Source organism: Protobothrops mucrosquamatus, unplaced genomic scaffold (assembly GCF_001527695.2).
Source record: "Protobothrops mucrosquamatus isolate PMUCROS unplaced genomic scaffold, P.Mucros_1.0 scaffold1123, whole genome shotgun sequence".
NCBI lineage: Eukaryota > Metazoa > Chordata > Lepidosauria > Squamata > Viperidae > Protobothrops > Protobothrops mucrosquamatus.
Genome location: NW_015387341.1, coordinates 200,012 through 215,340, shown reverse-complemented (window position 1 = coordinate 215,340; position 15,329 = coordinate 200,012). Strand labels below are relative to the sequence as shown.

The window sequence follows — 15,329 nt, the reverse complement described above, 5'->3', positions numbered from 1 at the left end:
GTCTGGGTTGCTGTTTTTCCTTTGAAAACGTTTCCCTTCCCATCAGAGAAGCTTCATCAGTTCTGGCTGAAGGGCAGGGAATGGAAGAGTCCTCCCCTTCAGTCAGAACGGAAGAAGCTTCTCGGCTTGAGGAGCGAAACCTTTTCAAGGAAAAAAAACCTCCAAGAAAGTCCAGTTGCCTTTTGGAAAAAGCACCTTTGGGAGTTCTCCCTGACATTCCCGGTGCTCTGAATTTTGCAGGGGCGGCGTGTCAATGTAAACGTGTCTACTAGGGGAACGTTGTCCCTCCAGTGAACACCTTGATGACAAACCCCGTGAAAAAAATGTGTAACCTTTTGGGAAAAGTACAAGGGGAAAAGGGGAGGAGGAGGAGAAAGAGAAAAAAGAACTCTGGGGTCCTGGGTGCTCTCTGAGCTGGGCGGTTTTCTTGCAGACGTTTCTTGACCTAACTAGGTAACATCACCAGTGCTGGAAGGAAGTAGGATACACAAAAAGGAGGAGGAGGAGGAGGAGGAGGAGGAGGAGGAGGACCTATCTCTTTTACATCTTCAAAGCCAGCTTGAAAAAAACAGCTTTGTGCAGAATCCCCAAACAGCCGGGAAAAATTTAGGCAGACTCTCATCCTCCACTTCCCTTAGGAAACCTTCTCTTCTGCCAACACTAAGAGCTAGAAACTTGTCCTAAATTTGCACGATGGCATTCCTTACCAACGTTAGCAAACATTCAGCAATCCTAACCACGATCCAGTTACCCAACGCAGCTCTTCTCTGTGCACACCGACACACGGACACCCTGCTATGCTCCGCCCGACAGCTGAATCGGAGGACGGTTGATGGGGTCCTCAGCGCTCCTGCCTTGGGGCAGGGGACCTTCGTGGCAGGCATACGGGCGGGGGAGTGGGGTTCAGAAGCCCCCCGCAGACGCGCTGCCCCAAGGGAGAAGCAGCCGATGTGATAGCGAGGCTGCAGATGGTGAGTGGGATGGGCGGTGGGCAACTGAGTGGGCAACTGAGTGTGTTTAAAAGAAACAACCAGCAGAGGCAGAAACAACGGCACTGAAAGAAAGAAAATAACTCACAACATCAGAGTCCCACGTGTGCGTCTGTGTGTGTAAGATGAGGAGCCTTGTGTTGTTAGCCTTTGCACAAAGAGCACAAGCACAGCCCCAACTGTGTGTGGGTCAAGGAACTTACGACTTACGGCCGTAATGGAGCCTGCCTATCACGGCGGAAACCTGTAACCATTGCAAAAGATTTGTTTAATGTCCACTGCAAAAAAGGTTGTAAAATCAGGTCGGTCACATGGGTGACCCGTCCACAACTGAACAACAGCTCATTTAGTGACCGTTCAAAGTTACAACAGAACTGACAAAAGTGACTTATGACCATTTTTCACTCTTAACGACCATCGCAACATCCCCTTTTGGTTACGTGATCAAAATTCAGACAATTGGCAACTGACTCATACTTATGACAGTCGCAGCGTCCCTTTTTGTGACCTTCTGACCAGCAAAGTCAATGGAGAAGAAGCCAGATTCACTTAGTAACCGTATTACTAATTTAACCAACTGCAGTGATTCATTTAACGGTGGCAAGGAAGCTCCTAAAATGGGGGCAAAACTCACTTAACGAACGTCTTGTTTAGCAACATAAATTTGGGATTCAGTTATAGTCGTAAGCTGAGGACTACCTGTACAATCATGATGGTCGTAAAATGAGTCACCTGCGACTGACCTGATTTCCCAACCATTTTTGCCGTGGTCGTTAAACGAATCTTCACAGTTGTTAAAATTTTACTTTCCTCTCTCTCTGAGTGCTTTGGGCACAAACTGCCGTGTGTTTCTTAATCGTAATTTTTTCACCCACAGCCTCTTTTCCTCCCCCTGGCTCCCCCCCCATCAGATCCACAGAGGCTCTTCCCTGCTGTAATCATTGCCTGCGTTATTAAAATTCCCCCGTTCATCTTTTTTTAACTTTCCATCTGCCTCGGCCCTTCAATCAATTTAATGAATGTTTACACGGCACCCTCCGACTTTGAAGCGAAAGGGGGGGGAACCGCCAGCCTTTCTAGACGGTTCGGAGAGCCAAAGTAGAAAAGAAAAGAAATCCAGACCCGAAAGCGGGCGCAGCTAGTGAAGAGCTGATCCAGAGAGAAAACACCCTAACCTGCATGTAGCTGGAACGAAATTAATCTTGGCACAAGAACTAGGTTTTAATATTTTTTAATAAGGTTCGTTTTAAAATATTTTATTTAAACGTTGCGCACCGTCCAGAGTCAATTTATGTAAGACAGATGACTTTGTAAGCCACCCAGAATTGCTCGACAGCGAGATAAATGGCACATAAATTTAATAAATATACTTTTGCTAAATAAACAAACCAAGGCTCGTGGTGGAATGTGTTGTGTGAATCCATTCAATGGGGGTTTATTTAGCGAACTGCGCTTAAGCACACCGCAGCTTTATCTCGATTTAGACTGCCTGGATCTTGAATGTTTGCTCGTGGGGGGAGGGGAACCAAGCATTTTGCAAATAATAACCCCTCTCTCTTCCCCTGCCTCAGTTCCCCCTCTTGGTTTCATAACTATTTCACGGTAAAATGCTGGCCTGATTTAACATGTCCTCCTTGGGCAGGGGGAGGGGGGAATTGCTTATGAAAATATATGAATATTTATGTATATATTTCAGGCTTCGCTACATCTGAGTGAGAAAAATCAGTTTGGAGAGAGCACTTGTGAATAATTAACCTGTTTATCTTTGTTTTCCCTGTGTTGTGTGTGTGTGTTTGTGTGTGTGTGTACGTTCACACTGTGCAAGGAACATGCTTAAGAGACCCCACTTTACAAGACAACACACTGACCTGTTTTCAACCCATCTGGGTAACTTCTCGGCTCCTTTCTTTGGCTTTCACAAGAGCTGCACACTGGCTGAAACTGGAGCACAACAAGCCTTGGTTGGGAGTGGACACAACAATAGACCAGGTCTCCCCCAAAGGCCTTTCAATTAGACCAAGATAGACTGTGGGGAAAGAGAAGAAAGAATGAAGAGCTTGGAAAGAGCTTGGAAAGAGCAGCTCAGCCCAGGTGCAAAGAGAAACATTTCAGAACTTTCTATAAGCAGAATAACAGAGCTGGAAGGGACCTTGGAGGTCTTCTAGTCCAGCCCCTGCTCAAGCGGGAGACCCTCTGCCATTCTGTCCAGCCTCTTCTGAACATCTTCATCAACCCGTTGCGCCTTGCCAAAATTAATCAAAACAAAATAAGTTTCCTTTGGATGAGATTTCTCTGGAAGGTTTTGATAATAAATAGGAGATCGACATGCCACATGTCAGCAAAATACTCTTCCCCCACCACATACAGACACAAAATCTCGAGGCAATTTTAAAAAAGGCATCAGGATACTCTTTTCTGCAGCTGCTTTTTAAAGTTTTTATTCATTTAGAAAAATTTTATGGCTGTCCAGGTCCTGCCTTACAGAAATAAAACCCCAACACCAATAAATCCCCAATCAATAAATAAAGTTGTTAAACATTGGCAAAGAAAGAGAGAGAGAGAGAGAGAGAGAGAGAGAGAGAGAGAGAGAGAGAGAGAGAGAGAGAGAGAGAGAGAGAGAGAGAAGAATGGGGACAGAATTTCAGAGAACTTCTGAAAATTAAGATCCCATGAAATTGCCTTCAGATTTTTGCATGCTGGTCTGTGATTGTAATAAATATTTGACTGGATTCAATTTGACCCAGGGCTTGCACCCACCAAGGGCCCTTGTCCCTTTCCCCAGGGATCAACCCTGAACCTTCTTTATTTGGCGAACTTCCCAAAGCTTCCTGCAGCCATCCCACACCCAGATCCTTTGAGGATTTTTGAATTGGTCCCTTAAGGGTGTACAACCCTGGGGGGGGGGAATTTTCTGCCTCTGAGGTCACAACAATTGTGCAGAAGACCCAGTCCGTGAGGAACAATGCAATCTGATTTCCTAAATTCTGGTTGGGTTTTTTTCCCCCCAAGTTCCCATCACACAACAGAGATGCCCATGTTTCCATGACAACCTGCAAGTGCAATTGGTGTTTAAGAAGTTAATCCAAGTTATTTCTGTGTTTGGGGGGGCAGGTGTTGAGCTGTGTGGAAAGTTCATTGCGTATCTCAGGCTCTTGAGAAGCTACACGTCCGATGTGGCTCATTTGGCACTCAAAAAAGCTTTCAGCGGTGGAGTCGGTTTCAAATTTGGACCAATTATCTTTATTCCCGTATATATCCACCCTGTACCTCAGGGACTTTCTCACATAGCATAATAAAGACCCTCTGAAATCAGAGTGGAAGATTTGCACGTCCAGAGCGTGCAAAATTCTGTCCAGGAATTCCAAATTTCACGACTGAAATCCAGCCTTCCTAGGCTGATGGTTTTGGAGACCAACTCTAGGAGCCAAAGAGGCGTTCTTGGTCCATCAAGTTGCCTCACTGAGCACCTTTTAGGGGCTTCTACCCGAGCAGACCCCGTCTCTTACTGCTGAGTGGTGCAGCAGAGCGGATGGAATGGAGACAACAAAGGAAAAAAAAACTTGATTTAGGTCTTTCCTTCTGTCTTCAGTCGTGAATTGCTGCAGGCTTGAGTGAAAAGGAAGTTGAAGAAGAATTTCAGTGGACTTGCAGTGTGCTCCATCCCCGGAGGTTTTGAAGAAGAGACTGGACCGCCATTTGAGATGGCATTAAGGTCTCCTGGCTTGGGCAGGGGGTTGGACTAGAAGACCTCCGAGGTCCGTCCCAGCCCTGTGATTCTATGTTTTGCCTAGCAGCTGCCCATCAAAACAGGCAAGCCCAGGGTTTGGGGATGCGGTTGCTATAGCAACTGAGCATCCAACCCAGCTTCAGCCAAGTCTCCAGGACCACAATGTCGTTTCTTTCTTTTTCTTTTCCCAATGGGGAAGTCTCCTGCGGTCTCCTCTCCACCGCCCGCTTCTCTGCACGTGGGAACAAGATCCTGGCTATCTTCTTTGACCTTCCGAGCAGGAGGCCCTTTGGAAGACGGAAGCCCGAGTTCACAAAGAAACAGTGGCCTTTTCCGACGGTGCCGGCTTTCTGACAGGGTTCCCCGGAGGCTCTCAGATTTTGTGGCTAAAGGCAGATCCTGCCCAAAAGTGGTCCATTTTCTTCTCACAACATTGAGGTCCTTAAGGTCTGAAAACAGAATAACAGAGTTGGAGGGGACCTTGGAGGTCTTCTAGTCCAACCCCCTGCTCAAGCAGGAGACTCTATACTACTCTAGAAAAAATGGCTGTCCAGTCTCTTCTTACAAGCATCCAGGGATAGAGCTCCAGTTCCACTGATTAATTGTCCTCACTGTCAGGAAATTCCTCCTTAATTCCAGGTTGCTTCTCTCCTTGATTAGTTTCCATCTATTGTTTCTTGTCTTGCCTTCTGGTGCTTTGGAGAATAAGATTGACCCCCCTCTTCTCTATGACAGCCCCTCAAATATTGGAAGACTGCTATCATGTCACCCCTAGCTTTTTCCAGCAGGACCCTCTCTTTGCTCTTTCGCTGGAGAACTGGATAAGTCTCATTCTGCCTTTGCGGTGCAGCCACGATGCACCGCTCACAAGCCGGAGCGTGTCTGGTCTCCGTCAGGCATTCACAAAAGACGCGTTGAGAGGCCGTTTGTACCCTGGTGGTCTCAGGTTGCGCAACCCTGCATGAATAATAGAAGGCTTCCCTGCGCATCGCCAGGCAAATGAGAAGGGAGCTTTAGGTCCTTTCAAAAGCCGTCAGAAATCGGGATGCGGTTTGGGAGAAGCAGAGCAGCCATCAGAAGCTCGGTGATCCGTGTCTTACGAGCGAGCTACTGAAAAAGTCGTTAATGAATAATGATGGCGTACTCAAGACCAGCTTCCTTGCAATGCTTAATGGCTGGCTGGAATGCAGAATAAAAGAACAACACAGTTGGAAGGGACCTTGGAGGTCTTCTAATCCAACCTCCTGCTCAAGCAGGAAACCCTGAAGACAAATGGCTGGCCAGTCTCTTCTTAAAAACCTCCAGTGATGGAGCACCCAGTTTCTGGAGGGAAGCCGTTCCACTGGTTAATTGTTCTCACTTTCAGGAAAATCCTCCTTAGTTCCAGGTTGCTTCTCCCCTTGGTTAGTTTCCATCTGAAGCGAAAGATAGGGGAGACATGGTAGCATCTTCCAATATCTGAGAGCTGCCACGGAGAAGAGGGGGGGTCCACCGATTCCCCAAAGCTCCAGGGGGCAGGACAAGAAACAATGGATGGGAAATAATCAAGGAGAGAACCAGCCTGGAACTAAGGAGAAATATCCCGAGAGATTCATTTAAGGACCGTGTGGTTCATTAACAACTGCACTGATTTATTTAACACCCATGGCAAAAAAAAGGCCATGGGCTCCTTGCTGTCCAGGTAAGGCTAAACAGAGGCGGGGTGTACGAGGAACACAATCAGAAACCACCGATTAAGTCACAATAATTTATTATCCATTGCAGAAACATTCTTGTGCAAGATACACATAGTGCGTAGGAAAAGAAGCAAACAGCCTTTTAGGACAACGTTGCAAAATTCAGCCAAAGAGAAGGATAAACAATCTGAAAACAAGGCAGCCCTTTGTAATTCTTTGCATGTCATGCAATTGTTTTTAAAATAGTCAGATTTGAATCAGTAAAAAAAAAGAAGTAAACCAAACCAAAGCAAAAGTCGGCATCAAGGAATAATTCTTTATGCACTGATCAACCAGGTCGATAGAAAAAGTCCTCAGAGAGGCAAGAATTACTTAAGTATAAAAAAGCAACTTCGCATAGACACGAAATCCCTACAGAGAAAAACAGAAAAGTAAGTATTTTGTATTTTGGAAAATATTTGGCACTCTTCTGACAGGGTTACGGTATGTGTATGCACACTTCATTTGTTCATTTAATTGCACAGTAACAAAGAGAATCGACTTTACAGTAACGTATTTTTAAAAAGCAAAGATTGGTTCAACACAAGCTTTCATTTGCTAGGGAACATGTAAAAAAGCATGGCAAGTACTTTTAAAAAATCATTTCTTCCTTTTTCCTCATGAAATTACACTTCTCTATTTGCACCTGAGTGACTGAGCATTGCCGCAAATGTCAAATACCAGTTTTGGGGAAATAAATATAACCTTCTTCCTGCTTCAAACTTTCCCTTAAAAAAGTTCCTTACATTCCAGAGACTTCAAAAGGCAACCAGAATCAAATACGGTGTGTGTTTGTGTGTGTGTGCTTACAAACTGTCCTTTTGTCCCTCTTTTACCTTCGCAAAATCCAAGAATAAAGATATATATATATATATATATATATATATTTAAAAAATAGAAAGTACAGACCATGTTACATGCAAGCTGATGGAATATTTTTTGCAAGGTGTCATCATGTAAACAAGAACTCCCAGACGCTCTCTGCCCTCCACCCCAATTATTTCTCTTTTCAGAAGACTTTTTAAAAGTCCAACTTAGAAAACTGTAGTTTCTGGAGGGGGGGGGCAGGAATAAAAGGCTTCAGTTCAGCCTCTCAGCGGCTCTTTAAAAGGCATCTCGAATTGGATCCCAACGTGACACTGAAGGACTTCAAAAACCGACATCACTTTGTGCCTCTTTTTGTGCCCAAAAAAGTTCTTCCTCTCTTCATTTTTTGTAAAAAAAAAAATATGAATAATTTTTCCCATTCCTCTGCTGAAAGGTGAATTATTTTGTGCCCCTCATTTTTTTAACTCAGTGTCTCTGGGCAAGGCATGAATATATATATGTACATGCACATATTTTTAGACCCCTGGAGGTGGCTTTTCTGACATGTTTTTCAGTACGTCGTCAATTCGATCATCCTCAATAACGACTGGAAACAGAAGGGGAAAAAGAGGAAAGAAGAAAGAAAGATGAGTAAACCTCGTGATTGTTGCCTTTTGGTTTATTTTACTTCTTATTTTATTTTATATTTGTTATTTTAAGTGGCATTCGTTTTGCAACCACCATGTTTAAAGACAGCCGTAATTTGAGGATCACCTGTATCTACATTCGGGGTTCACCGTTCAGGCTAGGTAAGAAAGCGTAGTTTCACAAGACAGTCTGTGAGGGCGGGTTTGAGTTCTACCACAAACACCCACCCCAGGGAAGCTGTGTGTTGTGTGTTGTGGGAATCCAGTCAAACGGGGTGTCTGCTATAAGTCAAACACTCATTTTTTCTGTAACACAGAAGGCGGTGAAATTCTTCACAAACATGCACACATGAGGTTTTCACTCACTCACTCACTCATTCTCTCTCTCTCTCTCTCTCTCTCTCTCACACACACACACACACACACACACACACACAGGCCTACCTGGCACACAACACAATCCTGTTACTCAGGAAACATCAGTTTTGGTACCAAACCAGGTGAGTTTGATGCTATTTGGAGAGGTAGATTAAGACACAGTCAAGAATTCGATAGATCCCTTCAGATTCTTAAACGGGCATTTTCAAGGTCAACAAAAAGGAAGACACACACGGAGAGACACACAACAAGCAGGATCACAAAACCGACTTAGTGGCACCAGAAGAGTTTTCTAAAACCACAATGAGAAGGATGCTGGTGTAACCCTTAATTAAAGGCGGGATTTGTGAAAATGGATAGAAAATGGATAGACTACACACACACACACACACACACACACACACACACACACACACACACATACTTTTGTTGTTGTTTACTAACACAAAATTTGGTCTCAAAGGCTGCCACTGTTTTTGAACCGGCCTTGGTCCTTCTGGTCAATGTTGGATTGACCCAGAAACCTCCCAATTTGGTGTCTCTGCGGATCAGCAGATGGCCACAAATGGAGCAGCCCAAACCCTTTGTGTTGTTGCGTTCCTCCCTCCCCTAACACACCGGCCTCCAAAGTTTGTGATCGCTCTGGTCCCACCTTGGGAGTGGTGGAGCCGCTCTGCTCTATCTTGACTTCTACCCGTCTGCCCACCCTCGGAAACTGTCCTCCACAGGTCTTCTGCAGCCACCATCGGTCCTCCTTAAAACGGGAGGCTGGGCCCCCGCTCGGAAGCCCCCCACCCGAGGAGGAGGGGATGATGGGCTTTCCGTTCGCGGGACGCATCGCCCAGGTTGGGTTGGGCGGGAGGGGGGCAATTCGGGGCAGGAGCCCCCCAGGGGGAAAGTCAACGCCAAGACCCCGGTCTGATTCTCCCTCCCGCTTCAAGCCCCCCGCCCTGCTGGCAAAGTTGCAGAGGGGCTTCTCGGGGGCGCGCCGCCCGCCCCCCTCCCCGCCGCTCTTACCGCACTTGCTGCGGCCGATCTGGGCCAGCTTGGGGGCTCGCTTGCCGCCGCCCCCCGCCCCGAAGCTGCTGGTCTCCTGCAGGCGGCAGGCGAAGGCCAGCGGCGCCCCCTCGCCCGACTCCCCGCGGGGGCTCAGCCGCACCTCCGACATCGCGGCTGCCCGGGCGGAGCGGAGCTGCCACCGGCCGAGCGAGCGAGCGAGCGATTGAAGCAGCCGGGCAGGGGCGCCCCTGGCTGAGCGACGCCCCCCGGGCAGGGCCGCCCCTCGCCCGCCGCCCTCCCCACGGGAGGAGGCTCTGTCCCCGCGGGCGCCGGGCGGAGAAGCGCTCGCTCCCCTTCGCTCCTTCCCTCCTTCCCTGAATCCGAATCGAGAAAGAAAGAAAGAAAGAAAGAAGTGCGATGAACGCCGGAGCCAGGCTTGGAGGCAAGTGGCAGGCGCGCACACACACACACACACGCGCACACACACACACACACACGCGGACCCCCGGACCCTCCTGCCTGGTTTCTTTTAGTTTTAACGTCAAGGTTTGCCCGCAACTCCCGCCTTTGAGCCCAGGTTTCCGCGAGGGCTTGCCATAAAACGAAGCGCAGGGGGGTCCTCGACTTAGGACCACAGCTGAGCCCAAGATTTCCACTTAAGGCAGTTAAGTGACTTTTGCCTCATTTTATTACCTTTCTTGCCACAGTGAATCGCTCTGGTTGTTAAGTTAGTCACCCGGTCGCTAAGTGAACCCGGCTTCTCCATTGACTTTGCTGGCTAGAAGGTTGCAAAGGGGGACCCTGGAGGTCTTCTAGTCTAACCCTCTGCTCAAGCAGGAGACCCTAGATCGTTTCAGAACAGCTTGCCTCTAGAAGTTGTGGGTGCTGCGTCACGGGAGGCTGTCCCGTTTCTTCCAGTGATGGAGCACCCACAACTTCTGGTGGCAAGCAGTTCCACTGGTTAGTTGTTAATTGTTCTGCCAGGAAATTTGTCCTTAGTTCCAGGTTGCTTCTCTCCTTGATGAGTTTCCACCCGTTGCTTCTCGTCCTGCCTTCGGATGCTTTGGAGAATAGGTGGACCCACCCTTTGTGGCAGCCCCTGAAACATGTCCCCCCTACTCCTTCTCTTCATTAAACTAGGCGTATCCAATTCTTGAGTATGGGTCCTGGCTGGTCAGCTGGAGGCAGCTGGGACCTTCACTGGTGCGCCAAGGAAACAGACGCCACGCCCTGGGTGGGGCGGGCAGAGAAATGGAGCTGGCCAGTCAGCGTCCTAGCCACTTTAGAATAGAACTGGACGGGACCTTGGAGGTCTTCTAGTCCAGCCCCCTGCTCAAGCAGGAGAACCTATACCATCTCAGACAGGTGAATGTCTAGTCCCTTCTTGAAAACCTCGTGATGGAGCACCCACGATTTCTGGTGGCAAGTTGTTCCACTGGTTGATTGTTCTCACTGTCAGGAAGTTTCTCCTTAATTCCAGGTCTTTTCTCTCTTTGATCAGTTTCCAGCCATTGTTTCTTGTCCTTCTCTCTGGTGCTTTGGAGAATAATTTGACCCCCTCCTCTTCTTTGTGGCAGCCCCTCAAATACGGCAACACTGCTGTCATGTCTCCCCTGTTTCTTCTTTTCTTTAGACTAGCCAAACCCAAGTCCCGCAGCCGTTCTTCATGTGTTTTAGTCTCCAGGTCTCTGATCATCTTAGTTGCTCTTCTCTGAATTTTTTCTTTGCTTTGCCAAGGTGCCTGCCCCAAGGGAAACTGGCGCGCCGAGGCAGCAGAGGAGACCAGAAGAACGAGGCTGCCCCCTAACGGTCCCCAGAGGAGACGGGAAGCAGAGAATCTCAGTCTCCACCTCCGTTCCTGCACAGGAGACAACAGCCCGTTCAGAAACTGCAACCAAATTAAGAGTTTTTAGTTTTGCGAAACGGGTGAAACGTTGAGGAGACGGGAGGCACATTCAGAAAGCATTAAACTAAATTTATTTTCCTTCTTTTCTGCCTCCTGTTGTGTGCGCACTTGCCGCTGTGTGTGATTGTGTGCTTGGGCTACCCAAGTTAGGTATTTAGGCCATTGGAAAGACATTCCGTTCCAGCATGACTTCTTCTCTCAAGGTTTGAAACTCCCAGGAAGCCTTGCCTGGCTGTCCGGGAACTTCCCACACAGCAGTGGTTCTCGCCTCCTTAAAAACTGGGGAAAAAAATATCCTTCCATCTCTTTCCTGACACTCGTATGATCCTTTGGAGGCAAAAACAGCCAAGGTTGCACTTGAAACAAGGGCAGTGCGGCCCCATTTTATTCTGGGAAATCGGAGTAAAAATAACATTCAGGGCCAAAGCATTAATAAATCAAAAAAGTGTGAACCCCACACAGCTCTAGAAACATGATCCCGGGAGTTCTCCAACAGGCAACCTCTAAAGATGATTTATTTACACGCACAAATAAGTGGAGAAGAACCTTCATTTTGGCATTTTTACCAAAGCCACAGCCGGCACTTCAATTCCAGAGCAGCATCGCTTGGCTTTGTCGGTCTGTGCAAAGAGCTAGAGCTAAGCCCCCATCTACTCATGAAACCCACTCCCCGTTTTACGCAACAATGCTCAAAACAGTTCCTAAAGGAGAGAGGGGGAAAGAGAGAGGGAGAGGGAGGGGGGAGGGAGGGAGGAAGGGAGAGAGAGAGAGAGAGAGAGAGAGAGAGAGAGAGAGAGAGAGAGAGAGAGAGAGAGAGCATCGCCCCTCAGCTGTTGTACAAAGGCACCACCCTGGCGATCAGCTGCCTGCAGATGGGGCAGTGAGGAGGGCTGGGTAGGGCCTCGTAACACTTCTGACAGGAACATACGTGGCCACACTCAAGGAAAACGCAGGTGCGGCTGTTGCTCAGGCAGACCACGCAGGTGCTGGCGGCATCCCCTCCGGCGGCGAGGCTCTCCAGCATCTGACGCATCCGCCGCTTCTCCCGGTGCCGCCGGTATTGTTTGTGCAGAACAAAGAGGAGGAGGGCGCAGGTGGCCAGCCCACAAAGGGTCGTCAGGACCTTCCAGAACCGGACGCTTGACTCCTGCCGCTGCAGCAGCGTCTCGAAGCCCAGGCTGCTGAGGTAGTAGCGCAGGCCCTGCTTGGGGGGCTGCAGCTTGATGGTACTATTGTCCAGGACCAGCTCGCCCACGCCGGTGAGGACCGCCCCGACGGTCAGCATCTCCTCAGTCTCCTTGATGCCTTTGGGCCGCTCTCCGCTGATGTAGTGGCCGATGACGTCGGTGAAGGACTGCACCGAGGGGTGGAATCTCTCGTAGACGGTCTCCAGGCTGAGCTCTGTAGCGGTCAGGGGCTTTAGGACCCTCACGGCCACGTCGGGGGGCCCCTCACTCCCCAGGGGCACCAGATCGAAAGGGACCGTGTTCGTCCTCTGGTGGATGATCTTTTCGTAGTTGTTCCTGGGGAAGTTTCATCCAGGATCAAAAACACCATCTCTGCACAATTTGTGGAGTGTCTTTTTTCTCTCTCCCTTCTCTCCTTTTATATAGGCTACAACAATCACACTAATGTTGTGGTACTCATCCAACTACTCTCCCGCTAGCAAGTTCCTATTTCCAAAATGTGGCGTGAGTGGACTTACCAGAAGTGGGTGGTTCGGTTCCACACCATCTTGTGCTCCTGAAGGGTCAGCCTCTGGACCACCCCCTTGCAGCTGTCCACAAATTGACTGCTGAGGCTTTCCTTGACTGAGCGCACCACACCTGATTGGGCAGGAGAGACCGGGCAGTGATCAATAACCGGAAGGATGGAGATGTTCACTGTGCAAAAGCCAGCAAGGATATGGGTGGATGGATTGCAGGCTAATCTTTTAGAGCAGTCCAACAGCCCTCCGGATGGGTGGAGCAGCTTCCAGGGATATTGAAGAGGTCACCAAAAGTTGAAGCCCCTCGCCATCTGAAGGAGCACCCAGGAGGGCGAATGGCCAGCAACCTTCCCGGTGGTCAAGCATCTGTAGACCTGTTTGGAGAATGCTTACAGTGGAAACCCTCATGAAAGATGGTGCAGAATAGGAGCCTACTCTGAAAGTGGAAATACACGATTACCTTGATAAACCCCACAGGAAGGGCATACCTTCTATCACCGCGTAGGGGACGCACTTCCCGGGGGCTTCCATCAACAGGGTCTTTAAATCCTGGTCCAGAGTGACTTTTTTAGCACCCTGGAGGAAGGAAGGAGAAAAACACACGTCACAACAGCAGCCTCTGAACCACGGCAGAGAGAGTACCTAGTTTTCAGACATCCCCAAATTGGCACAGATTGTGCTTTGCTGAGTGCCTTTTCTGGGCTCGCCTCCACGTGTTTAAAATATTGAAATTACTTTGTTTTTCTCTTGGGTGGCTTGATATTTTGAAGATTGCTGAATATGCATTGTTAACCTACCTATAAATCTCCATTTAAACAGTTCCTGTAGCTGCTCTGAAAAGTGGGAGTCAAGCCAGCAGGGCAGATGTTACAAAAACAAGCACAGGGATCTCAAAAAGGTGTCTTAAGCCAGGATCCAAGTAGCCACTCACCTTCAGACTGTCTGCAACTTTTGACTTATGTCTGTAGACGGCGTAGAGGATGGCGGTAACAGCCGAACTGGTTGCCATTAGGACAACCTCACCCATTGAAGGGTGGCTGGCGGAGTCCATGGTTGCGGCTTCCCTGTCCTAGGAAAAGAGAGACGGGTCAGCTCGGCTTTCCTCGCTCTTCAAACTGTCTGTATACAGGTAGTCCTCGAAGTTACAACGGCACTGAAAAACTCAGGACTGTCTTTCACACTTACGACCGTGGCAGCACCCCCAGGGTCACGTGACCGAAATTCAGACGCTTGGCAACTGGCTCGTATTTATGACGGCCACAATGTCCCCTTTTGCGACCTTCTGGCAAGCGAAGTCAAGGGGGAAGCCACTCAACCATCATGTTAAGAGCTGCAGTGGTTCGCTTAACAACTGTGGCAAGAAAGGTCGTTAAATGGGGCAAAACTCACTCAACAAATGTCTCGCTTAACAACAGAAATGGAGGGGTCCGTTGTGACTGTAAGTCATTACCTGGTCTTGTCTAATCTTCCTTAGCAGCAGCTCGGATGCAACCACCTACAAGTCCCGCCATAGCCATGAAAGCCGGCTGGGAGTCTTTAGGCCCGCTCCAGTGGCAGGGAGTTCCGCAGGCTGACGCCCAAAGGGTCCCGCCATTTCCCCGCCCGCCAGACACTTTCGGGGCGCCCCAGAAGAGGCTCAACGGCCCAAAGAGGGAGTCCCCCCCGTTTCCATAGCAAACCGCGGGGAAGGCCGATTACCTGCGTCCGTGCGCTTCGGCAGGCCACTTCCGGGTTGGAGCGGCGCTTGATGACGTCAAAGGGCCGCGTGTAAAGGCTTTTGCCATAGAGAATGTAAACACGGGGCTAGAAGGACCCGAAAGTGGGACGTCTGAGATCAGATATGGTCACTGCGGGCCCGTAGACTTTAGAAACGTGTAGAGGTGACTCTGCTTTCTCTGAAGAAGCTTCTTTTAAATCTCTTACTGCCGCCTGCATGGCCTACCTTGCAATGCTGTTGTAACTTTCGTCTTTCTGAGGTTTTTAAGGGGAACATGGGGGCTTGGAGCTTCATCCCAGCTACTTTTTCCTCCTCCTTTGCATTGCAAGCTAACAGTGGCCTAGATGGGGCTCCCACCTTCCTGGCCTACCTTGCAGGACTGGCGTCTTTTTTTTTTTTTTGCTCTCACCCACAGTTGCATCTCTGGCCTTTTGCATCTTCAACCCCCACCCTTAAATCTCCATTTTAATGCAGATTGAAATCCGAGATGGAGGAGGGCAAAATAAAGGCTCACCTGTGTATTTCGCACTCAGGACCTTGTGAGAAACAGAGAAGTTTAAAAATAAGGTCACAATTGATTAACAATAGAAGGATTAGCCAAGCCCTGCACGTAGGCACTAGATTTCAGGAGGCTTGGGTAGAAGACACACTTAACAAGACAAAAGGATGGCAGAGAGAAGTTCTGAACAATGTAACTGAGGGGGAGGGATGATGTATTCTGGCTAGGCGGATCGGA

General features: G+C 48.8%; 2 protein-coding genes across 2 annotated transcripts; both read right to left on the bottom strand.

The window, feature by feature from the left end:
• Positions 1 to 7,752: 7,752 nt before the first annotated feature.
• On the bottom strand, positions 7,753 to 9,431 carry CAMK2N1 (calcium/calmodulin dependent protein kinase II inhibitor 1). The gene is made up of 2 exons (XM_015820368.1): positions 9,281 to 9,431; positions 7,753 to 7,845 (listed from the first exon to the last, which is right to left on the bottom strand). The coding sequence occupies exons 1-2, from the start codon at positions 9,429 to 9,431 to the stop codon at positions 7,775 to 7,777; spliced, it is 222 nt and encodes a 73-aa protein (XP_015675854.1). The 3' UTR covers positions 7,753 to 7,774.
• A 2,549-nt stretch (positions 9,432 to 11,980) lies between these two features.
• MUL1 (mitochondrial E3 ubiquitin protein ligase 1) lies at positions 11,981 to 14,334 on the bottom strand. Its single transcript, XM_015820387.1, has 5 exons — positions 14,327 to 14,334; positions 13,808 to 13,945; positions 13,365 to 13,452; positions 12,874 to 12,994; positions 11,981 to 12,691 (listed from the first exon to the last, which is right to left on the bottom strand). Exons 2-5 carry the CDS (start codon positions 13,925 to 13,927, stop codon positions 11,995 to 11,997), a joined length of 1,026 nt encoding a protein of 341 aa, XP_015675873.1. The 5' UTR covers positions 13,928 to 13,945; positions 14,327 to 14,334; the 3' UTR covers positions 11,981 to 11,994.
• Between the last annotated feature and the right edge of the window lie 995 nt (positions 14,335 to 15,329).

Coding starts and splice junctions, on each gene's coding strand:
- CAMK2N1 (XM_015820368.1), bottom strand. CDS start 9,431: ATGTCGGAGGTGCGGCTGAGCCCCCGCGGGGAGTCGGGCGAGGGGGCG. Junction 7,846..9,280: donor GATCGGCCGCAGCAAGTGCG/GTAAGAGCGGCG, acceptor TTCTGTTTCCAG/TCGTTATTGAGGATGATCGA.
- MUL1 (XM_015820387.1), bottom strand. CDS start 13,927: ATGGACTCCGCCAGCCACCCTTCAATGGGTGAGGTTGTCCTAATGGCA. Junction 13,453..13,807: donor AAGTTGCAGACAGTCTGAAG/GTGAGTGGCTAC, acceptor TCCTTCCTCCAG/GGTGCTAAAAAAGTCACTCT. Junction 12,692..12,873: donor AACCGAACCACCCACTTCTG/GTAAGTCCACTC, acceptor AAACTTCCCCAG/GAACAACTACGAAAAGATCA.